General features: G+C 40.5%; 1 protein-coding gene across 1 annotated transcript in view; it reads left to right on the top strand.

The window, feature by feature from the left end:
* Positions 1–27,065, top strand: part of Dscam1 (Down syndrome cell adhesion molecule 1) — a 1,447,516-nt gene that overhangs the window by 831,689 nt on the left and 588,762 nt on the right. Inside the window, exons 16-19 of the mRNA XM_071666240.1 lie at positions 3,029–3,148; positions 15,483–15,659; positions 17,934–18,081; positions 18,380–18,528. Of these exons, the coding sequence (XP_071522341.1) occupies positions 3,029–3,148; positions 15,483–15,659; positions 17,934–18,081; positions 18,380–18,528 (594 nt within the window). The remainder of the gene's footprint in view (positions 1–3,028; positions 3,149–15,482; positions 15,660–17,933; positions 18,082–18,379; positions 18,529–27,065) is intronic.

The following is a 27,065-nucleotide window of genomic DNA, read 5'->3' as shown; positions in this document are numbered from 1 at the left end:
GAGAAAGGAGGTCAGGAAATTGTTCTGAACTATAAACCAGTATCTATGATGAGTGTAGTCCATAAGATGCAGGGAAAGATAATCAGAAAGTAAATGGATGATCACTTTTAAGAGAGAAATTACTTGAGGGAGAAGCAGCATGAGTGAGAAAAAAGATGTATTGTATGTTTTTAGACTGTTGGAAGGCATTTGACACAAAGGTTTTGCAGAGAGGCTGGATTTTCTTGCAGGTGTAAGGGGAAGACCTCTTCATTAGATAAAGAATTACCATAGGAAACAGAGAATGCACTCCAAAGTAAACTTTATTTAGTCAGTTTTGGCAGCCAGAGGCATGCCACAGAGCTCAGACAAAGAGCCATTGTTATTTTTAGTTTAAGTTAATGGCTCAAAAAAAAAAAATGGACATATTGTTGCATATGTTTGCAAATGGTGCTAGAGTTATGTGAGAAGTAAGGAATAAACTCCAGGTTAGGTCAACTATATGAGTGATACAATTCAACTTAAGCATATGCAAAGTAATGAAGAGGGAAACAGTAAAAGAAGGCTTTCATAGAGGCATGTTTACTATTATGGATCCAGAAGACACTATAGAAAACTAGATAAAAGAAATCCTAGAATAGACATCAGGAAGTACAGAACAATGAAGATATGAAACAAGACTGAAATACATTAAGTGAATGTTGTAAAAGTTGAATATTTTAAAAAATTGTATGATAAAGTGTGATGGGATAAAAAGCTTGAGGGCCATCTTTACACCAGCATATAATAACTGATACCATAATCACAAATTAATTATCTTATATGCACATGTAGAAATAAATCTACTTTTGTTGAAACACAAATGTGTTTTGGGATACACACATATACACCTGTTAAAAAGTATATTGCAATATACTGATATATATTTTTATTTGATGCTGTATGATTTTACTTTTTCTGGGTTGTAGTTTTGGTAACTGGAAGATTGTAATCATCAGGTAATTTTCTTGTTATACATAAAGAAGGACAAGATATGAGATCAAGAGAAATCTTTAAATTTCAAACTGATATTAAGTTTAAGAATTATGATTAAAGATGGTAGACCTTGCAGCTCAGCACCCTATAGTCTGTGCTTAATACTAACCCCTTGATTATTGAACATGTTGGCTTTGGCTGTAGCCACCAGGAATTCCATCTGTGGATCTGGTTAGGGTTGTCTCAAGGTGTGCTGGACGCTTTCCTGGACTTTGATTTTAACAGTTTTACAAGAAACTGTGCATTGTTATTTACGTACATTGTGTGGTAGTTAACCTACCTTGGGAATTGTATTGAGTAAAATATTCTGATTTTGTGTTTTGAATTACACAGTTTTTCACAAAATGAAGTAACGACATACAATGAAGACTTTGGGACAGCCCTAGGACTAGAGAAGCTGTGCGACCTCATTTGCTGTGAGTGGTGATGGTTCTCAATATTTTGTTGCTCCTCAAAATATTTGCAGCCTTTTTATTGGATTTGACATTGGTATCTAATAGGCTTATTCTTCTGAATATTTCAGAACCTTGTTTGATATTGATTAAAGGTTGAAAAAAAAATTGTCTGCTTGATATTTGGTTGTTCGTTTGTTTGTCTGTCTTGTGGATTTATCAAAAACTATGATACATATTTGTTGCTTTTCATTGCTTCAATAATTGGCTGGATTTATGTATATATTAACATTATAAAGGAGAAAAGTACTAAAACACTATGAAAATGCGTTTGAGGGTGTCTGCTAGCTGCGAAAACTGAATTGGCTATACCCAATTGGAATATATACATGTCTTCACCTATAAGAAATGAAGGAACAGGGAGAATCTCATATGACATATTACCTAACCCTCCTCCTTAACCTTGACCACAGTTTTTATTGTGTTAGCAGTATGAAGAAACTTTATTTCCCTTATTTCCTTTTCTACTTAGTTCACACAGTTAAATGCATGTTTGTAGAATAGCATGTAGATTTGCACAGGATAATAGAATTAATTATTATATATGGTTTTTGATGTTTTGGCTGAAATTCTGTTTTCAGAAATCCCATGCAAAGCAAGACATACTGTTTTCTTTCATTGACATCCAAAAGCTTTAAGTGTTGATGAGAAAGTATCTAAAGATTAAAAGGTTAAAGATTGCTTGAGATATATCATTACAAGATAGTCTGTTGTTCACAAAATATTTCATATTCTTAAACCATACTCAGTGTATAGTGGTTTGATTGCTTGGAGTAAATTTTCTCAAACATAATCTTATGACTGAAGATTCATTTTCACTTTGTTTACGTTATACTTTTTTAAGAGGATTCTGAGGCAGTATTGGTCAAAACACATGCGTTACTTTAAGTTGTTCTCTTCCTTAAAAGTTCCCATGAATCTGACTTGCCATGAATACTCCTGTTAACTCCAGTGACCTGATATTCCATAGTCAATCCCCCTCTAAGACTTGGGAAGCAAGCAGACCATAGATCTTTTTCATGGGTTTTACTAATTGACAGATAGCAATTGTGTTAACTTTGCCCAAATCAGCAAGGATACAAATATTAACGTCTTGTTATTTCCAATCCTAACCTTTCCTAATTGACCAGATTCATCAGTTTGTGGGAACAAATAATTTTGGGAGTAGAACTAGTACTTTTAGTTATTTTGTTTTAATTTTCTTTAGATTGCATGAGTAATGATTGCTTGATACTAGATTAGCTTTCTTTAGAATAAGAAATGTATTTTGCCATGATATATTCATGATGAATATGAAATATATTTTTGTTAAAGTCTCATTCATAAATCCTATTAAAAGATATTTTAAATGAAATTATAGTTGATAAACTGTTAATCTTCATGATACATTAGAAGACTTAAACATTAGAATTTTTGTTGCATATAAGAAATTTCATGTACAGTAGAATCATTCCTTTCTCTTTTGAGATTTAAGTGAAAATTTTTGACTGCAATACTTAAGACATTTATATGCTAACGTCAAACACATGTAATCTAACTTTATTTGTATGTGATTATGACAGTACCACCCCGCTGGATTGTGGAGCCCACAGATAAGGCATTTGCTTTGGGTAGTGATGCCCGATTGGAGTGTAAAGCTGATGGCTTCCCAAGACCAAGCCTTGGATGGAAGAAGGCTGCAGGTATGATTATGATTTTCTCTACTTTTTCATAAGAGGGTGTGTTGAAATGGTTTGGACATAAGGAGACAATTAGTAAGGGAAGGCTGACAAAGAGGATATATGTGTCAGGTGTGCAAGGAATAGGGTGAATTGGAACGATGTGGAATACCGTGGTCGACGTGCTGTCAGTGGACTGTACCAGGGCATGTGAAACATCTTCAGTAAAGAATGGAACGGTCTGTGGGGCCTGGATGTGGATAGGGAGCTGTGGCTTTGATGCATTACACATGACAGCTAGAGACTGAGTGTGAATAAATGTGGCTTTTTTGTCTGTATTCCTGGCACTACCTTTCTGAAGGAGGGGGTAGCAATGCACTGTGGTTTCAGTGCATTATACATGACAGTTAGAGACTGAGTATGAACGAATGTGGCCTTTGTTGTCTTTTCCTAGCGCTACCTCGCGCACATGCAGAGGGAGGGTGTTGTTATTTCATGTGTGGCAGGGTGGCGATAGGAATGAATAAAGGCAGACAGTATGAATTATGTACATGTGTATATATGTATATGTCTGTGTATGTATATATATATGTTTACGTTGAGATGTATAGGTATGTGTATTTGCGTGTGTGGACATGTATGTATATACATGTGTATGTGGGAGGGTTGGGCCATTCTTTCGTGTGTTTCCTTGCGCTACCTCGCTAATGCGGGAGACAGCAACAAAGCAAAATAGATATAAATTAATATGTTGATATGTATATGAATGTATACATGTGTGTGTATGGGCATGGGATAAAACTGAGTGCTCAAATTACAGAGGTATAAGTTTGTAGAGTATTCCTGGAAAATTATATGGGAGGGTATTGATTGAGAGGGTGAAGGCATGTACAGAGCATCAGATTGGGGAAGAGCAGTGTGGTTTCAGAAGTGGTAGGGAATGTGTGGATCAGGTTTTTGCTTTGAAGAATGTATGTGAAAAATTCTTAGAAAAGCAAATGGATTTGTATGTAGCATTTATGGATCTGGAGAAAGCATATTATAGAGTTGATAGAGATGCTCTGTGAAAGGTATAAAGAATATATGGTGTGGGAGGCAAGTTGCTAGAAGGAGTGAAAAGTTTTTATCGAGGATATAAGGCATATGTACGAGTAGGAAGAGAGGAAAGTGATTGGTTCTCAGTGACTGTTGGTTTGCAGCAGGGATGTGTGATGTATCCATGATTATTTAATTTGTTTATGGATGGGGTTGTTAGGGAGGTGAATGCAAGAGTTTTGGGAAGAGGGCCAAGTATGCAGTCTGTTGTGGATGAGAGAGCATGGGAATTGAATCAGTTGTTGTTCGCTGATGATACAGCACTGGTGGCTCATTCTTGTGAGAAACTGCTGAAGCTGGTGACTAAGTTTGGTAAAGTGTGTGAAAGAAGAAAGCTGAGAGTAAATGTGAATAAGAGCAAGGTACAGTAGGGTTGAGGGACAAGTCAATTGGGAGGTAAGTTTGAATGGAGAAAAACTGGAAGAAGTGAAGTGTTTTAGATATCTGGGAGTGGATTTGGCAGCGGATGGAACCATGGAAGTGAATCATAGGGTGGGAGAGGGGGCGAAAGTTGTGGGAGCATTGAAAAATGTGTGGAAGTTGAGAACATTATCTTGGAAAGCAAACATAGGTATGTATGAAGGAATAGTGGTTCCAACAGTGTTATATGGTTTTGAGGCATGGGCTATAGATAGAGTTGTGTGGAGGAGGGTGGATCTGCTAGAAATGAGATGTTTGAGGACAATATGTGGTATGAGGTGGTTTGATTGAGTAAGTAATGAAAGGGTAAAAGAGATGTTAGGTAATAAAAAGAGTGTGGTTGAGAGAGCAGAAGAGGGTGCTTTGAAACAGTTTGGTCACATGGAGAGAATGAGTGAGGAAAGATTGAGAAAGAGGATATATATATGTCAGAGGTGGAGGGAACGAGGAGAAGTGGGAGACCAAATTGGAGGTGGAAAGATGGAGTGAAAAAGATTTTGAGTGATCGGGGCCTGAACATGCAGGAGGGTGAAAGGCGTGTAAGGAATAGAGGGAATTGGAACAATGTGGTAAACCGGGGTCGACGTGCTGTCAGTGTATTGAACCAGGGCATGAGAAGCGTCTGGGGTAAACCATGGAAAGTTCTGTGGGGCCTGGATGTGGAAAGGGAGCTGTGGTTTCGGTGCATTATACATGACAGCTAGAGACTGTGAACGAATGTGGTCTTTGTTTTCTTTTTCATAGTGCGATCTCACGCACATGTGGGGGGAGGGGGTTGTCATTTTTATGTGTGGCGGGGTGGCGACGGGAATGAATGAGGGCAGACTATGAATTATGTACATGTGTATATGTCTATGTGTGTATATATATGTATATGTTGAGATGTATAGGTATGTATATGTGTGTGTCTGGACGTGTATGTATATATATATATATATATATATATATATATATATATATATATATATATATATATATATATATATATATATATAATATATATTTTTTTTTTTTTTGCTTTGTCGCTGTGTCCCGTGTTTGCGAGGTAGCGCAAGGAAACAGACGAAAGAAATGGCCCAACCCACCCCCATACACATGTATATACATACACGTCCACACATTCAAATATACATACCTACACAGCTTTCCATGGTTTACCCCAGACGCTTCACATGCCCTGATTCAATCCACTGACAGCACGTCAGCCCCGGTATACCACATCGATCCAATTCACTCTATTCCTTTCCCTCCTTTCACCCTCCTGCATGTTCAGGCCCCGATCACTCAAAATCTTTTTCACTCCATCTTTCCACCTCCAATTTGGTCTCCCACTTCTCCTCATTCCCTCCACCTCCGACACATATATCCTCTTGGTCAATCTTTCCTCACTCATTCTCTCCATGTGCCCAAACCATTTCAAAACACCCTCTTCTGCTCTCTCAACCACGCTCTTTTTATTTCCACACATCTCTCTTACCCTTACGTTACTTACTCGATCAAACCACCTCACACCACACATTGTCCTCAAACATCTCATTTCCAGCACATCCACCCTCCTGCGCACAACTCTATCCATATCCCATGCCTCGCAACCATACAACATTGTTGGAACCACCATTCCTTCAAACATAGCCATTTTTGCTTTCGGAGATAATGTTCTCGACTTCCAAACATTCTTCAAGGCTCCCAGGATTTTCGCCCCCTCTCCCACCCTATGATTCACTTCCGCTTCCATGGTTCCATCCGCTGCCAGATCCACTCCCAGATATCTAAAACACTTTACTTCCTCCAGTTTTTCTCCATTCAAACTTACCTCCCAATTGACTTGACTCTCAACCCTACTGTAGCTAATATCCTTGCTCTTATTCACATTTACTCTTAACTTTCTTCTTTCACACACTTTACCAAACTCAGTCACCAGCTTCTGCAGTTTCTCACATGAATCAGCCACCAGCGCTGTATCATCAGTGAACAACAACTGACTCACTTCCCAAGCTCTCTCATCCCCAACAGACTTCATACTTGCCCCTCTTTCCAAAACTCTTGCGTTCACCTCCCTAACAACCCCATCCATAAACAAATTAAACAACCATGGAGACATCACACACCCCTGCCACAAACCTACATTCACTGAGAATCAATCACTTTCCTCTCTTCCTACACGTACACATGCCTTACATCCTCGATAAAAACTTTTCACTGCTTCTAACAACTTGCCTCCCACACCATATATTCTTAGTACCTTCCACAGAGCATCTCTATCAACTCTATCATATGCCTTCTCCAGATCCATAAATGCTACATACAAATCCATTTGCTTTTCTAAGTATTTCTCACATACATTCTTCAAAGCAAACACCTGATCCACATATCCTCTACCACTTCTGAAACCACACTGCTCTTCTCCAATCTGATGCTCTGTACATGCCTTCACCCTCTCAATCAGTACCCTCCCATATAATTTACCATGAATACTCAACAAACTTATACCTCTGTAATTTGAGCACTCACTTTTATCCCCTTTGCCTTTGTACAATGGCACTATGCACGCATTCCGCCAATCCTCAGGCACCTCACCATGAATCATATATACATTAGATAACCTTACCAACCAGTCAACAATACAGTCACCCCCTATTTTAATAAATTCCACTGCAATACCATCCAAACCTGCTGCCTTGCCGGCTTTCATCTTCCGCAAAGCTTTTACTGCCTCTTCTCTGTTTCCCAAATCATTCTCCCTAACCCTCTCACTTCGCACACAACCTCGACCAAAACACCCTATATCTGCCACTCTATCATCAAACACATTCAACAAACCTTCAAAATACTCACTCCATCTCCTTCTCACATCGCCACTACTTGTTATCACCTCACCATTAGCCCCCTTTACTGAAGTTTTCATTTGCTCCCTTGTCTTACGCACTTTATTTACCTCCTTCCAGAACATCTTTTTATTCTCCCTAAAATTTAATGATACTCTTTCACCCCAACTCTCATTTGCCCTCTTTTTCACCTCTTGCACCTTTCTCGTGACCTCCTGTCTCTTTCTTTTATACATCTCCCACTCAATTTCATTTTTTCCGTGCAGAAATCGTCCAAATGCCTCTCTCTTCTCTTTCACTAATAATCTTACTTCTTCATCCCACCACTCACTACCCTTTCTAATCAACCCACCTCCCACGCTTCTCATGCCACAATTATCTTTTGCGCAAGCCATCACTGCTCCCCTAAATACATCCCATTCCTCCCCCACTCCCCTTACCTCCCTTGTTCTCACCTTTTTCCATTCTGTTCTCAGTCTCTCCTGGTACTTCCTCACACAAGTCTCCTTCCCAAGCTCACTTGCTCTCACCACCCTCTTCACCCCAACATTCTCTCTTCTTTTCTGAAAACCCATACAAATCTTCACCTTAGCCACCACAAGATAATGATCAGACATCCTCCAGTTGCACCTCTCAGCACATTAACATCCAGAAGTCTCTCTTTCACATGCTTGTCAATTAACACGTAATCCAATAACGCTCTCTGGCCATCTCTCCTACTTACATACGTATACTTATGTATATCTCACTTTTTAAACCAGATATTCCCAATCACCAGTCCTTTTTCAGCACATAAATCTACAAGCTCTTCACCATTTCCATTTATAACACTGAACACCCCATGCATACCAATTATTTCCTCAACTGCCACATTACTCACCTTTGCATTCAAATCACCCATCACTATAACCCAGTCTTGTGCATCAAAACCACTAACACACTCATTCAGCTGCTCCCAAAACACTTGCCTCTCATGATCTTTCTTCTCATGCCCAGATGCATATGCACCAATAATCACCCATCTCTCTCCATCAACTTTCAGTTTTACCCATATTAATCTAGAATTTACTTTCTTACATTCTATCACATACTCCCACAACTCCTGTTTCAGGAGTAGTGCTACTCCTTCCCTTGCTCTTGACCTCTCTCTAACCCCTGACTTTACTCCCAAGACATTCCCAAACCATTCTTCCCCTTTACCCTTGAGCTTTGTTTCACTCAGAGCCAAAACATCAAGGTTCCTTTCCTCAAACATACTACCTATCTCTCCTTTTTTCACATCTTGGTTACATCCACACACATATAGACATTCCAATCTGAGCCTACGAGGAGGATGAGCACTCCCCGCGTGACTCCTTCTTCTGTGGAAGTCGAGAACATTATCTCCGAAAGCAAAAATGGCTATGTTTGAAGGAATAGTAGTTCCAACAATGTTGTATGGTTGTGAGGTGTGGGCTATGGATAGAGCTGTGCGCAGGAGGGTGGATGTGCTGGAAATGAGATGTTTGAGGACAATATGTGGTGTGAGGTGGTTTGATCGAGTAAGTAATGTAAGGGTAAGAGAGATGTGTGGAAATAAAAAGAGTGTGGTTGAGAGAGCAGAAAAGGGTGTTTTGAAATGGTTTGGGCACATGGAGAGAATGAGTGAGGAAAGATTGACCAAGAGGATATATGTGTCGGAGGTGGAGGGAACGAGGAGAAGTGGGAGACCAAATTGGAGGTGGAAAGATGGAGTGAAAAAGATTTTGAGCGATTGGGGCCTGAACATTCAGGAGGGTGAAAGGCATGCAAGGAATAGAGTGAATTGGATCGATGTGGTATATTGGGGTTGACGTGATGTCAGTGGATTGAATCAGGGCATGTGAGGCGTTTGGGGTAAACCATGGAAAGTTGTGTGGGGCCTGGATGTGGAAAGGGAGCTGTGGTTTCAGGCATTATTGCATGACAGCTGGAGACTGAGTGTGAACTAATGGGGCCTTTGTTGTCTTTTCCTTGCTCTAACTCGCACACATGAGGGGGGAGGGGGATGTTATTCCATGTGTGGCGAGGTGGCGATGGGAATGAATAAAGGCAGACAGTGTGAATTGTGTGCATGTGTATATAGGTATGCATCTGTGTGTGTATATATATGTGTACATTGAGATGTATGGGTATGTATATTTGCGTGTGTGGACGTATATATATATACATGTGCATGGGTGTGGGTTGGTCCATTTCTTTCATCTGTTTCCTTGCGCTACCTCGCAAACGCGGGAGACAGCGACAAAGCAAAATAAATATATATATATATATATATATATATATATATATATATATATATATATATATATATATATATATATATATATTCCTATGAGTCCATGGGGAAAATGAAACACGAAAAGTTCCCAAGTGCACTTTCGTGTAATAATCACATCATCAGGGGAGACACAAGAGAGGAATATAACAGTCAGTTGATATACATCGAAGAGACGAAGCTAGGACGCCATTTGGTAAACATGTGATTGTCCATTGAAAGAAAAGAAAATATATATATATATATATATATATATATATATATATATATATATATATATATATATATATATATATATATATATATATATATATTTATTATTATTTATTATACTTTGTCGCTGTTTCCCGCGTTTGCGAGGTAGCGCAAGGAAACAGACGAAAGAAATGGCCCAACCCCCCCCCATACACATGTATATACATACGTCCACACACGCAAATATACATACCTACACAGCTTTCCATGGTTTACCCCAGACGCTTCACATGCCTTGATTCAATCCACTGACAGCACGTCAACCCCGGTATACCACATCAATCCAATTCACTCTATTCCTTGCCCTCCTTTCACCCTCCTGCATGTTCAGGCCCCGATCACACAAAATCTTTTTCACTCCATCTTTCCACCTCCAATTTGGTCTCCCTCTTCTCCTCGTTCCCTCCACCTCCGACACATATATCCTCTTGGTCAATCTTTCCTCACTCATTCTCTCCATGTGCCCAAACCACTTCAAAACACCCTCTTCTGCTCTCTCAACCACGCTCTTTTTATTTCCACACATCTCTCTTACCCTTACGTTACTCACTCGATCAAACCACCTCACACCACACATTGTCCTCAAACATCTCATTTCCATCACATCCATCCTCCTGCGCACAACTCTATCCATAGCCCACGCCTCGCAACCATACAACATTGTTGGAACCACTATTCCTTCAAACATACCCATTTTTGCTTTCCGAGATAATGTTCTCGACTTCCACACATTCTTCAAGGCCCCCCAGAATTTTCACCCCCTCCCCCACTCTATGATCCACTTCCGCTTCCATGGTTCCATCCGCTGCCAGATCCACTCCCAGATATCTAAAACACTTCACTTCCTCCAGTTTTTCTCCATTCAAACTCACCTCCCAATTGACTTGACCCTCAACCCTACTGTACCTAATAACCTTGCTCTTATTCACATTTACTCTTAACTTTCTTCTTTCACACACTTTACCAAACTCAGTCACCAGCTTCTGCAGTTTCTCACATGAATCAGCCACCAGCGCTGTATCATCAGCGAACAACAACTGACTCACTTCCCAAGCTCTCTCATCCACAACAGACTTCATACTTGCCCCTCTTTCCAAAACTCTTGCATTCACCTCCCTAACAACCCCATCCATAAACAAATTAAACAACCATGGAGACATCACACACCCCTGCCGCAAATCTACATTCACTGAGAACCAATCACTTTCCTCTCTTCCTACACGTACACATGCCTTACATCCTCGATAAAATCTTTTCACTGCTTCTAACAACTTGCCTCCCACACCATATATTCTTAATACCTTCCACAGAGCATCTCTATCAACTCTATCATATGCCTTCTCCAGATCCATAAATGCTACATACAAATCCATTTGCTTTTCTAAGTATTTCTCACATACATTCTTCAAAGCAAACACCTGATCCACACATCCTCTACCGCTTCTGAAACCACACTGCTCTTCCCCAATCTGATGCTCTGTACATGCCTTCACCCTCTCAATCAATACCCTCCCATATGATTTACCAGGAATACTCAACAAACTTATACCTCTGTAATTTGAGCACTCACTCTTATCCCCTTTGCCTTTGTACAATGGCGCTATGCATGCATTCCGCCAATCCTCAGGCACCTCACCATGAGTCATGCATACATTAGATAACCTTACCAACCAGTCAACAATACAGTCACCCCCTTTTTTAATAAATTCCACTGCAATACCATCCAAACCTACTGCCTTGCCGGCTTTCATCTTCCACAAAGGTTTTACTACCTCTTCTCTGTTTACCAAATCATTTTAGGGAGAATAAAAAGATGTTCTGGAAGGAGGTAAATAAAGTGCGTAAGACAAGGGAGCAAATGGGAACTTCAGTGAACGGCGCTAATGGGGAGGTGATAACAAGTAGTGGTGATGTGAGAAGGAGATGGAGTGAGTATTTTGAAGGTTTGTTGAATATTTTTGATGATAGAGTTGCAGATATAGGGTGTTTTGGTCGAGGTGGTGTGCAAAGTGAGAGGGTTAGGGAAAATGATTTGGAAAATTAAGAAAAAAACAAGAGGGGAGGATTTCCAGCCCCCCGCTCCCTCCCCTTTTAGTCGCCTTCTAAGACACGCAGGGAATACGTGGGAAGTATTCTCTTTCCCCTATCCCCTGGGATAGAAAAGAAAGATTATATATATATATATATATATATATATATATATATATATATATATATATATATATATATATATATATATATATAAGTGTGTGAAAGAGGAAAGTTAAGAGTAAATGTGAATAAGAGCAAGGTTATTAGGTACAGTAGGGTTGAGGGTCAAGTCAATTGGGGGGTGAGTTTGAATGGAGAAAAACTGGAGGAAGTGAAGTGTTTTAGATATCTGGGAGTGGATCTGGCAGCGGATGGAACCATGGAAGCGGAAGTGGATCATAGGGTGGGGGAGGGGGCGAAAATTCTGGGAGCCATGAAGAATGTGTGGAAGTCGAGAACATTATCTCGGAAAGCAAAAATGGGTGTGTTTGAAGGAATAGTGGTTCCAACAATGTTGTATGGTTGCGAGGCGTGGGCTATGGATAGAGTTGTGTGCAGGAGGATGGATGTGCTGGAAATGAGATGTTTGAGGACAATGTGTGGTGTGAGGTGGTTTGATCGAGTAAGTAACGTAAGGGTAAGAGAGATGAGTGGAAATAAAAAGATCGTGGTTGAGAGAGCAGAAGAGGGTGTTTTGAAATGGTTCGGGCACATGGAGAGAATGAGTGAGGAAAGATTGACCAAGAGAATATATGTGTCGGAGGTGGAGGGAACGAGGAGAAGAGGGAGACCAAATTGGTGGTGGAAAGATGGAGTGAAAAAGATTTTGTGTGATCGGGGCCTGAACATGCAGGAGGGTGAAAGGAGGGCAAGGAATAGAGTGAATTGGAGCGATGTGGTATACCGGGGTTGACGTGCTGTCAGTGGAGTGAATCAAGGCATGTGAAGTGTCTGGGGTAAACCATGGAAAGCTGTGTAGGTATGTATATTTGCGTGTGTGGACGTATGTATATACATGTGTATGGGGGTGGGTTGGGCCATTTCTTTCGTCTGTTTCCTTGCGCTACCTCGCAAACGCGGGAGACAGCAAAAAAAAAAAAAAAAAAAATATATATATATATATATATATATATATATATATATATATATATATATATATATATATATGATTTGGTAAACAGAGAAGAGGTAGTGAAAGCTTTGCGGAAGATGAAAGCCGGCAAGGCAGCAGGTTTGGATGGTATTGCAGTGGAATTTATTAAAAAAGGGGGTGACTGTATTGTTGACTGGTTGGTAAGGTGATTTAATGTATGTATGACTCATGGTGAGGTGCCTGACGATTGGCGGAATGCATGCATAGTGCCATTGTACAAAGGCAAAGGGGATAAGAGTGAGTGCTCAAATTACAGAGGTATAAGTTTGTTGAGTATTCCTGGTAAATTATATGGGAGGGTATTGATTGAGAGGGTGAAGGCATGTACAGAGCATCAGATTGGGGAAGAGCAGTGTGGTTTCAGAAGTGGTAGAGGATGTGTGGATCAGGTGTTTGCTTTGAAGAATGTATGTGAGAAATACTTAGAAAAGCAAATGGATTTGTATGTAGCATTTATGGATCTGGAGAAGGCATATGATAGAGTTGATAGAGATGCTCTGTGGAAGGTATTAAGAATATATGGTGTGGGAGGAAAGTTGTTAGAAGCAGTGAAAAGTTTTTATCGAGGATGTAAGGCATGTTTACGTGTAGGAAGAGAGGAAAGTGATTGGTTCTCAGTGAATGTAGGTTTGCGGCAGGGGTGTGTGATGTCTCCATGGTTGTTTAATTTGTTTATGGATGGGGTTGTTAGGGAGGTAAATGCAAGAGTTTTGGAAAGAGGGGCAAGTATGAAGTCTGTTGGGGATGAGAGAGCTTGGGAAGTGAGTCAGTTGTTGTTCGCTGATGATACAGCGCTGGTGGCTGATTCATGTGAGAAACTGCAGAAGCTGGTGACTGAGTTTGGAAAAGTGTGTGGAAGAAGAAAGTTAAGAGTAAATGTGAATAAGAGCAAGGTTATTAGGTACAGTAGGGTTGAGGGTCAAGTCAATTTGAGGTGAGTTTGAATGGAGAAAAACTGGAGGGAGTGAAGTGTTTTAGATATCTCGGAGTGGATCTGGCAGCGGATGGAACCATGGAAGCGGATCATAGAGTGGGGGAGGGGGCGAAAATTCTGGGAGCCTTGAAGAATGTGTGGAAGTCGAGAACATTATCTCGGAAAGCAGAAATGGGTATGTTTGAAGGAATAGTGGTTCCAACAATGTTGTATGGTTGCGAGGCGTGGGCTATGGATAGAGTTGTGCACAGGATGGATGTGCTGGAAATGAGATGTTTGAGGACAATGTGTGGTGTGAGGTGGTTTGATCGAGTGAGTAACGTAAGGGTAAGAGAGATGTGTGGAAATAAAAAGAGCGTGGTTGAGAGAGCAGAAGAGGGTGTTTTGAAGTGGTTTGGGCACATGGAGAGGATGAGTGAGGAAAGATTGACCAAGAGGATATATGTGTCGGAGGTGGAGGGAACAAGGAGAAGAGGGAGACCAAATTGGAGGTGGAAAGATGGAGTGAAAAAGATTTTGTGTGATCGCGGCCTGAACATGCAGGAGGGTGAAAGGAGGGCAAGGAATAAAGTGAATTGGAGCGATGTGGTATACCGGGGCTGACGTGCTGTCAGTGGATTGAATCAAGGCATGTGAAGCGTCTGGGGTAAACCATGGAAAGCTGTGTAGGTATGTATATTTGCGTGTGTGGACGTATGTATATACATGTGTATGGGGGGGTTGGGCCATTTCTTTCGTCTGTTTCCTTGCGCTACCTCGCAAACGCGGGAGACAGCGACAAAGTATAAAAAAAAAAATATATATATATTTTCTTTTCTTTCGTACTATTCGCCATTTCCCGCATTAGCGAGGTAGCATTAAGAACAGAGGACTGGGCCTTTGAGGGAATATCCTCACCTCGCCCCCTTCTCTGTTCCTTCTTTTGGAAAATTTAAAAAAATGAGAGGGGAGGATTTCCAGACTGGATGGGCTGTTCTTTGTCTGTTTGTTGGCACTACCTTCCTGACACTGGAAATGGTGATCAAGTGTGATAAAATGAATACTTTTTCACAATAATTCACATCACTGAGTCAGCTCATTTTTCATCATGAATGAAATTGAAATTAATTTCTATTTACTTTTGTCTGATATAATACTTCCTGAAACTCATCCTTAGAATTGTCCTTTAGATCCTTTTTTGAACATACTTCAGTGGTGCATAAAGAATAATGATATCTGGAATCTTATAGTTTTTAAAGATCCTTGGGTAGATATTACATTTAGTTTATGAGTGTTTAACTACAATAATGGCTTTGTTATTGATTTTCAGTTATTGTTTTCATGACTGATATTATTTGGCTTTTAACCAGGACGTATCCCTGGTGATTATCGAGACCTTGGTGTCAGTAACCCCAATGTGAAGGTGACTGATGATGGCACTCTGCAGATTAGCAATATCCAGAAGTCTCATGAGGGATACTACCTGTGTGAAGCCAGCAATGGAATTGGTGCTGGTCTGTCCACTGTCATCTATGTAAGAGTACAAGGTCAGTATTGATTTTCTTCCATAGATGTTAGGCACAGCCTGTAGGATAATACATCCAGTGATGTGAAAGCTATAAACATACCTTTTTCTTCTGTAAAGTGCTTCACTGTGCCTTTGAATATGCATAGGCTTTAAGTAGCCCTTTTATAAGATATTCCTCATCATCCCTTTCATTGCATGCACTTTTAATGGAAAGGATACTTGATCTTTGACATTTTTCAAGTTGTTTGTGGTAATTACTCATAACATTATGCTGTCCAAAAAGATGATGCAGTTACTCTTTCTTTGATGATTTTGGAGTTTGCTTGACGTGTGATATTTTTTCCAAATGTGTTGTAATTTTCTTGGTAGCATGGATAACCATATGGGAAGATGGAATGGACAGTAGTTAAAGGCAGGTGAGAATGCTAGCTTAAAGATATGCTCTTCACAGGTTCACTCCTAATTTTTCTGTAGTAGGCCAATGCCCAAAATTTCCAGCAGTAGAAAGAACAACTCTTGAGTTACTCGTCTCCTTTACCCTTTCACTGTGCCATACCACTATCAGAGTATTATGTCATTCGATGTGCCTTGCCACCATCATGAGTCAAAGCCTTTGTGTCATCATTTGAATTCCAAGCTGATGTACGATACTTAATGTACTCCAATTCTTTCAGGTCCTTTCCATGTCACTTCACTCTTAACCATCCTATTTCACTTGCCCACTGCACCTTACTACCTTATTTTTATTAACATTATCTCCTAACTCTGATTTAAAACAATATCCCAACTCCTCTCTTCACTAAATCACTTGCCAGACTCTCCCACTTTGCTTACCTCCCAACCCAAAGCCCTACATATGCCACCTTATTCTCACACACCTTTAACAGTCCTTCGAGTACTCACACTAACTTTTCTTCATCTCATCACCGCCTGTCACCACTTTCCTATTTTCCCCTTCATCAATGTTCCCAATTGTTTTCATGTTTTTCTGGCACTGTTAACTTCCTTCCAAAATATTTATTTATTCTCCTTGAAGTTTGCTGATCACCTAAACTCTCATTTGCCCCCTTTTTCAGCCATTGAACCTTTCTCATGACCTCTTGCCACCATCTCCTGTGCATCTCCCAATCACTTAAACTCATTCCCTGTAAGTACTGCCCATACACCTCTAATTCTCTTTCACTGTCAACTTTGATTTGTCATCCCACCACCTTATTTCACCTGCCCACCTCCTACTTTCGATATGCCACACATTTCTCTCACTCAGAACAGAAATGCTTCCCTAAATACCTCCCATTCCTCACTCAGAACAGAAATGCTTCCCTGAATACTTCTCATTCCTATTTATGCACTCACCTAGCTAACTTTACTCTGATCTTTTGCCAATCTGCACTCAAGTTCTCTTGGATTTTCTTCACACAAGTCTCTTTCCCAAGCTCTCTTACTTTTACCACCCTCATATGAACCTCTACAAAATCTTCACCCTCGCCGCCCTCCATCATGTAATGATCAGACATCCCTTCAGCTACCCTTCTCAGCACATTCACATCCAAGAGTCTTTCTCTTTCACACCTATCAGTTCCTTACTAATATAAAATGCTTATTGACCATCTTTCCTAGTTATCCATGTGTACCTATGAGTGTCCATCTTTTCAAACCATTTATTGCCAAACACCAGTCATTTTTCAGTACACAACTTCACACGCTTTGCAATATTTCTGTTTGCCTCTCTGCATATTCCATGCCCCTCAGTTGTGTCCTCAACTGCCTCATGTGAAAGATTGATAATGCATGCCCACAACTTGTATATTTAAAATCTAAAGTATTATCTTTCATGTCCATGCAGTCTCATGTGGGTATACATATTCTTATTTTGTGGCACACTGTACATTATGAGTGTTGTTTATGATAGCAATGTAGTCTTTAAAAATATCCTACATTAGGGATGAAAGAACTCTCTGTTAGCTGTTCTGTGCTGTCTTACACAGACATGCATTTCATGCCACCAGTCTCCTCATTTGAAATTTACAGATGCAATACTGATAATGAAGTGTGCAGTTACTCAAGGTGGCATAGAAGGTACATACTTAGATTTGGCTGATGAGCTTCATGCTTGTTTTATTTTACTGTGAGAAGCAGTTGGTTGTAGTTTCCTAGATGTTGTCACTACTTGTAAGACTGGAAAACAGGATAGTAAGCATTTGTCATGGCTGTACATAAGTCTGGATAAAGAAACCTTGTGTCCTATGCTATTCTTCCAGTTTCTAGAAGTGGTTTCAATTTTTCTTTGCAGCTCCACCTCAGTTCAAGATTCAGTATCGTAACCAAACAGCAAGTCGTGGAGATGATGCTGTTCTTGAATGTGAAGCTGAGGGAGAAACACCCATTGGAAATGTGTGGAGTAAGAACAAGCATAGCATTGACCAGAAAACAGAACCAAGGTCAGTTATCATTTGTAATGTGTGGACTTTAAAGTACTTCAGTGAAGCTCATATGAAAATGATGTTTCAGGTTTTGCAGTGATTTTTAAGCTAAGAATAAAACCATTTTGTTTGCCACATAAGAGAAATGTGGCTCTATCAAAATAGAATTTTTCATTGTGCATGTATGTTTACTTTCTGGGGACTGATAATCCACTTTATATTATTTCTTTTCTATACTGTGAGGTTATTCAAAATAATTGTGGCTTGTTATTTGCATTGTTATGAAATATATCTTTCAACAGTTAGTTTTACTTAGGTACACCATCCGTGAGGAAATGCGTGCTGGTAGTGTTTACAGCAGCCTTAGCATTAAGACAACTGATCGATCAGACTCTGCTGTTTACACGTGTGTGGCAACAAATGCTTTTGGAAGTGCTGACACCAACATCAACCTTATCATTCAAGGTATGACCTTTTTTGTGTTCTTTTTCAATTTAGATTTATATGGCTTTATTTGACATTAATTATTTATTTTATTATACTTAGTCGGTCTCCTGTGTTAGCCAGGTTGCACAAGGAAAAGATAAAAGAATGGCCCAACCCACCCACATACACATGCATGTACATAAACGCCCACACACACACACATATGCATACCTATACGTTTCAACATATACATACACAGACATATACATATATACACATGTACATGTTCATATTCATACTTGCTGCCCTCATCCATTCCCGTCGCCACCCCACCACACATGAAACAGCACCTTCTCCCACCACGCGTGCATGAGGTAGCACTAGGAAAAGACAACAAAGGCCACATTCATTCAAACTCAGTCTCTAGCTGTCATGTGTAATGCACCAAAGCCACAGCTCCCTTTCCACATCCAGGCCCTACAAAACTTTCCATGGTTTACCCCAGATGCTTCACATACCCTGGTTTAATCCACTGACAGCCCATCAACCTCGGTATACCACATTGTTCCAATCACTCTATTCCTTTCATGCCTTTCACGCTCCTGTATGTTTGACATTGATATACATGTAATTTTTTTGGCTTTACATTTTGCTGCCTTTGGAAGGTACTGTTTGGCTGGAAAAAAGGCAATAGCAATAGACTTGAAAGAAAGATGATTGTATGTAAAGATAAAAGCTGATATTAGGAAATGAAGTTGGAGAGGAAGGAAGATGAAGTCTGGCATGGCGGTGGGTTTGGATGGTATTGCAATGGAATTTATTAAAAAAGAGGATGACTGTGTTGTTGATTGGTTGGTAAGGATATTCATTGAATGTATGGATCATGATGAAATGCCTGAGGATTGCCGGAATGTATGCATAGTGCCATTGTATAAAGGCAAAGGGGATAAAGGTGGGTGTTCAAACTACAGAGGCATAGCTTTGTTGAGTGTTCCAGGGAAATTATATGGGAGGGTATTGATTAAAAAGGTGGAAGCATGTACAGAGCATCAGATTGTGGAAGAGCGGTATGGTTTCAGAAGTGGTAGAGGATGTGTGGATCAGGTGTTTGCTTTGAAGAATGTATGTGAGAAATACTTAGAAAAACAGATGGATTTATATGTAGCATTTATGGATCTGGAGAAGGCATATGATAGGGTTGATAGAGATGCTTTGTGGAAGGTTTTAAGAGTATATGGTATTGGAGGTAAGTTACTCGAAGCAGTGAAAAGTTTTTACCGAGGATGTAAGGCATGTGCACGAGTAGGAATTTGTGTGAATTTGTTTATGGATGGGGTGGTTAGGGAGGTAAATGCAAGAGTTTTGGAGAGGGGGCAAGTGTGCAGTCTGTTGGGGATAAGAGGTCTGGGAAGTGAGTCAGTTGTTGTTTGCTGATGATACAACTCTATTGGCTGATTTGGGTGAGGAACTGCAGGGGTTGGTGACTGAGTTTGGAAAGTGTGCAAAAGGAGAAAGAGTTAATTTGAAGGTTATTAGATTCAGTAGGGTTGAAGGACAAGTTAATTTGGAGGAAAGCTTGAATGGAGAAAAATTGGAGGAAGTGAGGTGCTTTAGATTTTTGGGAGTGGACTTAGTAGTGGATGGAACCATGGAAGTGGAAGTGAGTCACAGAGTGGGGGAGGAGATGAAGGTTCTGGGAGCGATGAAGAATGTGTGAAAGGAGAGAATGTTATCTTGGGAAGCAAAATAGGTGGGCTATAGATAGGGTTGTGTGGAGGGGGGTGGATGTGTTGGAAATGAAATGTTTAAGGACAAAATGTCGTGTGAGGTGGTTTGATCAAGTAAGTAATGAAAGGATAAGAGATATGTGGAAATAAAAAGAACGTAGTTGAGAGAGCAGAAGAGGGTGTGTTGAAATAGTTTGGATATATGGAGAGAATGAGTGAGGAAAGATTGACAAAGAGGGTATATGTGTCAGAGGTGAAGGGAACAAGAAGTGTGAGAGATGTGTGGTAATAATTAGTGTGGTTGAGAGAACAAAAGAGGGTGTATTGAAATGGTTTGGTCACATGGAGAGAATGTGTGAGGAAAGATTGACAAAGAGGATATATGTGTCAGAAGTGGAGGGAATAAGAAGTGGGAGACCAAATTGGAGGTGGAAGGATGGAATGAAAAAGATTTTGAGTGATTGGGGCCTGAATATACATGAGGGTGAGAGGTGTGCTGTTAATGGACTGAACCAGGGCATGTAAAAGCATCTGAGGTGAGCCATGGAGGGGTCCGTAGAGTCTGGATGTGGATAGGAAGCTGTGGTTTTGGTGCATTACATATGACAACTAGAGACTGAGTGTGAACGAATGTGGCCTTTTTTGTCTTTTCCTGGCGTTACCTCGTTGAAGCAGAGGGTAGCAATGCTATTTCCTGTGTGACGGGGTAGCAACAGGAATGGATGAAGGCAAGCAAGTATGAAAATGTACATGTGTATGTGTAGATATATGTATGTATATGTGTGTGTGTGTGTATAGGAGTGGATACGCCATTTTTCGTCTGTTCCCTGACACTGTCTCACTGATGTGGGAAACAATGATTAAGTATAATGATAAAAAAGAAAGTATACATAGATTTATACGTATCATTTATTCATTTATTATATTTTGTCGCTGTCTACCATGTTAGTGCGGTAGCGTAAGGAAACAGACAAAAGAATGGCCCAACCCACCCACAAAAGAGTATATATATATAAGCTCCCACACACACACACATACGTATACATACCTATACATTTCAACAAAACATACATATACATGCACAGACATATCAATGTATACACACAAACATATTCATACATGCTGCCTTCATCCATTCCTGTCGCCACCCTGCCACACATGAAATGGCGCCCCCTTTGCTCCGTGTGCATAGGAGGTAGCACTAGGAAAGGCCACATTCATTAACACTCAGTCCCTATCTGTTATGTGTAATGCACCGAAACCATAGCTCCCTTTCCACATCCACGCCCCACAAAACTTTCCATGGTTTACCCCAGACACTTCAAATGCCCTGGTTCAATCCATTGACAGCACATCAATCCCGGTATACCACATTGTTCCAATTCACTCTATTCCTTGCACGCCTTTCACCCTCATGTATGTACAGGCCCCGATCGCTCAAAATCTTGTTCACTTCATCCTTCCACCTCCAATTTGGTATCCCACTTCTTATTCCCTCCACTTCTGAAACATATATCCTCTTTGTCAATCTTTCCTCACACATTCTCTCCATGTGACCAAACCATTTCAATACACCCTCTTCTATTCTCTCAACTACACTTTCTATTACCACACATCTCTCTTACCCTTTCATTACTTACTCGGTCAAACCACCTCACACCACACATTGTCCTCAAACATCTCATTTCCAACACATCCACCCTCCTCTGCACAACTCTATTTATAGCCCATGCCTCACAACCATATAACATTGTTGGAACTGCTATTCCTTCAAATATTCCCCTCTTTGCTCTCTGAGATAACATTCTCACCTTCCACACATTCGTCAATGTTCCTAGAACCTTCGCCCCCTCCCCCACCCTGTGACTCACTTCTGCTTCCATGGTTCCATCCACTGCCAAATCCACTCCCAGATATCTAAAACACTTCACTTCCTCCAGTTTTTATCCATTCAAACTTACCTCCCAGTTGACTTGTCCCTCAGCCCTACTGAACCTGATAACCTTGCTCTTATTCACATTTACTCTCAGCTTTCTTCTTTCACACACTGTACCAAACTCAGTCACCAAGTTCTGCAGTTTCTACCGAAATCGGCCACCAGTGCTGTATCATCAGCGAACAACAACTGACTCACTTCCTAAGCCCTCTCATCCAGAACAGACTGCATACTTCCCCCTCTATCCAAAACTCTTGCATTCACCTCCCTAACAACCCCATCCATAAACAAATTGAACAACCATAGAGACATTCAGCACCCCTGTCGCAAACCTACATTTGCTGGGAACTAGTCACTTTCCTCTCTTCCTACTCGTACACATGCCTTTCATCCTCAATATAAACTTTTCACTGCTTCTAGCAACTTGCCTCCCACACCATATACTCTTTAATACCTTCCACAAAGCATTTCTATCAACTCTATCATATGCTTTTTCCAGATCCATAAGTGCTACATACAAATCCATCTGTTTTTCTAAGTATTTCTCACATACATTCTTCACAGCAAACACTTGATCCACACTGCTCTTCTTAATTTTCCAAAAGAAGGAACAGAGAAGGGGGCCAGGTGAGGATATTCCCTCAAAGGCCCAGTCCTCTGTTCTTAACGCTACCTTGCTAACACGGGAAATGGCGAATAGTTTGAAAAAAAAAAGAAATATATATATATATATATATATATATATATATATATATATATATATATATATATATATATATATATATATATATATATATATATATTTTTTTTTTTTTTTTCTTTTGCTTAGTCGCTGTCTCCCGCGTTTGCGAGGTAGCGCAAGGAAACAGACGAAAGAAATGGCCCAACCCACCCCCATACACATGTATATACATACGTCCACACACGCAAATATACATACCTACACAGCTTTCCATGGTTTACCCCAGACGCTTCACATGCCCTGATTCAATCCACTGACAGCACATCAACCCCGGTATACCACATCGCTCCAATTCACTCTATTCCTTGCCCTCCTTTCACCCTCCTGCATGTTCAGGCCCCGATCACACAAAATCTTTTTCACTCCATCTTTCCACCTCCAATTTGGTCTCCCTCTTCTCCTCATTCCCTCCACCTCCGACACATATATCCTCTTGGTCAATCTTTCCTCACTCATTCTCTCCATGTGCCCAAACCATTTCAAAACACCCTCTTCTGCTCTCTCAACCACGCTCTTTTTATTTCCACACATCTCTCTTACCCTTACGTTACTTACTCGATCAAACCACCTCACACCACACATTGTCCTCAAACATCTCATTTCCAGCACATCCATATATATATATATATATATATATATATATATATATATATATATATATATATATATATATATATTATTTATTTATTTATTTATTTTGCTTTGTCTCCCACCTTAGCGAGGTAGCGCAAGGAAACAGACGAAAGAAATGGCCCAAGCCACCCACATACACATGTATATACATACACATCCACACACACAAATATACATACCTATACAACTCAACGTATACATATATATACACACACAGATATATACATATATACATATGTACATAATTCATACTGTCTGCCCTTATTCATTCCCATCGCCACCACGCCACACATGAAATAACAACCCCCTCCCCCAAATGTGCGTGAGGTAGCACTAGGAGAAGCTGTCATGTAATAATGCACCGAAACCACAGCTCCCTTTCCACATCCAGGCCCCAGAGAACTGTCCATGGTTTACCCCAGATGCTTCACATGCCCTGGTTCATCCCATTAACAGCACGTCAACCCCGGTATACCACATCGTTCCAATTCACTGTATTCCTTGCACACCTTTCACCCTCCTGCATGTTCAGGCCCTGATCACTCAAAATCTTTTTCACTCCATCTTTCCACCTCCAATTTGGTCTCCCACTTCTCCTCGTTCCCTCCACCTCTGACACATATATCCTCTTGGTCAATCTTTCCTCACTCATTCTCTCCATGTGACCAAACCATTTCAAAACACCCTCTTCTGCTCTCTCAACCACACTCTTTTTATTGCCACATATCTCTCTTGCCCTTACATTACTTACTTGATCAAACCACCTCACACCACATGTTGTCCTCAAACATCTCATTTCCAGCACATCCACCCTCCTGCGCACAACTCTATCCATAGCCCACGCCTCGCAACCATAAAACATTGTTGGAACCACTATTCCTTCAAACATACCCATTTTTGCTTTCGGAGATAATGTTCTCGACTTCCACACATTCTTCAACGCTCCCAGAACTTTCACCCCCTCCCCACCCTATGATTCACTTCCGCTTCCATGGTTCCATCCACTGCCGAATCCACTCCAAGATATCAAAAACACTTCACCTCCTCCAGCTTTTCTCCATTCAAACTTACCTCCCAATTGACTTGTCCCTCAACCCTACTGTGCCTAATAACCTTGCTCTTATTCACATTTACTCTCACCTTTCTTCTTTCACACACATTACCAAACTCTGTCACCAGCTTTTGCAGTTTCTCACACGAATCAGCCACCAGCGCTGTATCATCAGCGAACAACAACTGACTCACTTCCCAAGCTCTCTCATCCACAACAGACTGCATACTTGCCCCTCTTTCCAAAACTCTTGCATTTACCTCCCTAACAACCCCATCCATAAACAAATTAAACAACCATGGAGACATCACACACCCCTGCCGCAAACCCTCATTCACTGAGAGCCAATCACTTTCCTCTCTTCCTACATGTACACATGCCTTACATCCTCGATAAAAACTTATCACTGCTTCTAACAACTTGCCTCCCACACCATTTATTCTTAATACTTTCCACAGAGCATTTCTATCAGCTCTATCATATGCCTTCTCCAGATCCATAAATGCCACATACAAATCCATTTGCTTTTTTAAGTATTTCTCACATACATTCTTCAAAGCAAACACCTGATCCACACATCCTCTACCACTTCTGAAACCACACTGCTCTTCCCCAATCTGATGCTCTGTACATGCCTTCACCCTCTCAATAAATACCCTCCCATATAATTTCCCAGGAATACTCAACAAACTTATACCTCTGTAATTTGAGCACTCACGTTTATCCCCTTTGCCTTTGTACAGTGGCACTATGCAGGCATTCCACCAATCCTCAGGCACCTCACCTTGAGACATTTTTTTTTTTTTTTGCTTTGTCGCTGTCTCCCGCGTTTCCGAGGTAGCGCAAGGAAACAGATGAAAGAAATGGCCCAACCCACCCCCATACACATGTGTATACATACGTCCACACACGCAAATATACATACCTACACAGCTTTCCATGGCTTACCCCAGACGCTTCACATGCCCTGATTCAATCCACTGACAGCACGTCAACCCCGGTATACCACATCGATCCAATTCACTCTATTCCTTGCCCTCCTTTCACCCTCCTGCATGTTCAGGCCCTGATCACACAAAATCTTTTTCACTCCATCTTTCCACCTCCAATTTGGTCTCCCACTTCTCCTCGTTCCCTCCACCTCCGACACATATATCCTCTTGGTCAATCTTTCCTCACTCATTCTCTCCATGTGCCCAAACCATTTCAAAACACCCTCTTCTGCTCTCTCAACCACGCTCTTCTTATTTCCACACATCTCTCATACCCTTACGTTACTTAATCGATCAAACCACCTCACACCACACATTGTCCTCAAACATCTCATTTCCAGCACATCCATCCTCCTGCGCACAACTCTATCCATAGCCCACGCCTCGCAACCATACAACATTGTTAGGACCACTATTCCTTCAAACATACCCATTTTTGCTTTCCGAGATAATGTTCTCGACTTCCACACATTCTTTAAGGCTCCCAGGATTTTCGCCCCCCCCCCCACCCTATGATCCACTTCCGCTTCCATGGTTCCATCCGCTGCCAGATCCACTCCCAGATATCTAAAACACTTTACTTCCTCCAGTTTTTCTCCATTCAAACTTACCTCCCAGTTGACTTGACCCTCAACCCTACTGTACCTAATAACCCTGCTGTTATTCACATTTACTCTTAACTTTCTTCTTTCACACGCTTTACCAAACTCATTCACCAGCTTTTGCAGTTTCTCACATGAATCAGCCACCAGCGCTGTATCATCAGCGAACAACAACTGACTCACTTCCCAAGCTCTCTCATCCACAACAGACTTCATACTTGCCCCTCTTTCCAAAACTCTTGCATTCACCTCCCTAACAACCCCATCCATAAACAAATTAAACAACCATGGAGACATCACACACCCCTGCTGCAAACCTACATTCACTGAGAACCAATCACTTTCCTCTCTTCCTACACGTACACATGCCTTACATCCTCGATAAAAACTTATATATATATATATATATATATATATATATATATAAAAAAAAAAAAAAAAAATATATATATATATATATATATATATATATATATATATATATATATATATATATATATATATATGCATATATACACACATACATATATATATACATATATATATATATATATATATATATATATATATATATATATATATATATATATATATTTTTTTTTTTTTTTTTTTTTTATACTTTGTCGCTGTCTCCCGCGTTTGCGAGGTAGCGCAAGGAAACAGACGAAAGAAATGGCCCAACCCCCCCCCATACACATGTACATACACACGTCCACACACGCAAATATACATACCTACACAGCTTTCCATGGTTTACCCCAGACGCTTCACATGCCTTGCTTCAATCCACTGACAGCACGTCAACCCCTGTATACCACATGACTCCAATTCACTCTATTTCTTGCCCTCCTTTCACCCTCCTGCATGTTCAGGCCCCGATCACACAAAATCTT

This window comes from Panulirus ornatus, chromosome 11, assembly GCF_036320965.1.
Source record: "Panulirus ornatus isolate Po-2019 chromosome 11, ASM3632096v1, whole genome shotgun sequence".
In the NCBI taxonomy this organism is placed as follows: domain Eukaryota; kingdom Metazoa; phylum Arthropoda; class Malacostraca; order Decapoda; family Palinuridae; genus Panulirus; species Panulirus ornatus.
Note: the sequence above shows the minus strand (reverse complement) of the source record. Positions and strands in the feature narration are given on the sequence as shown.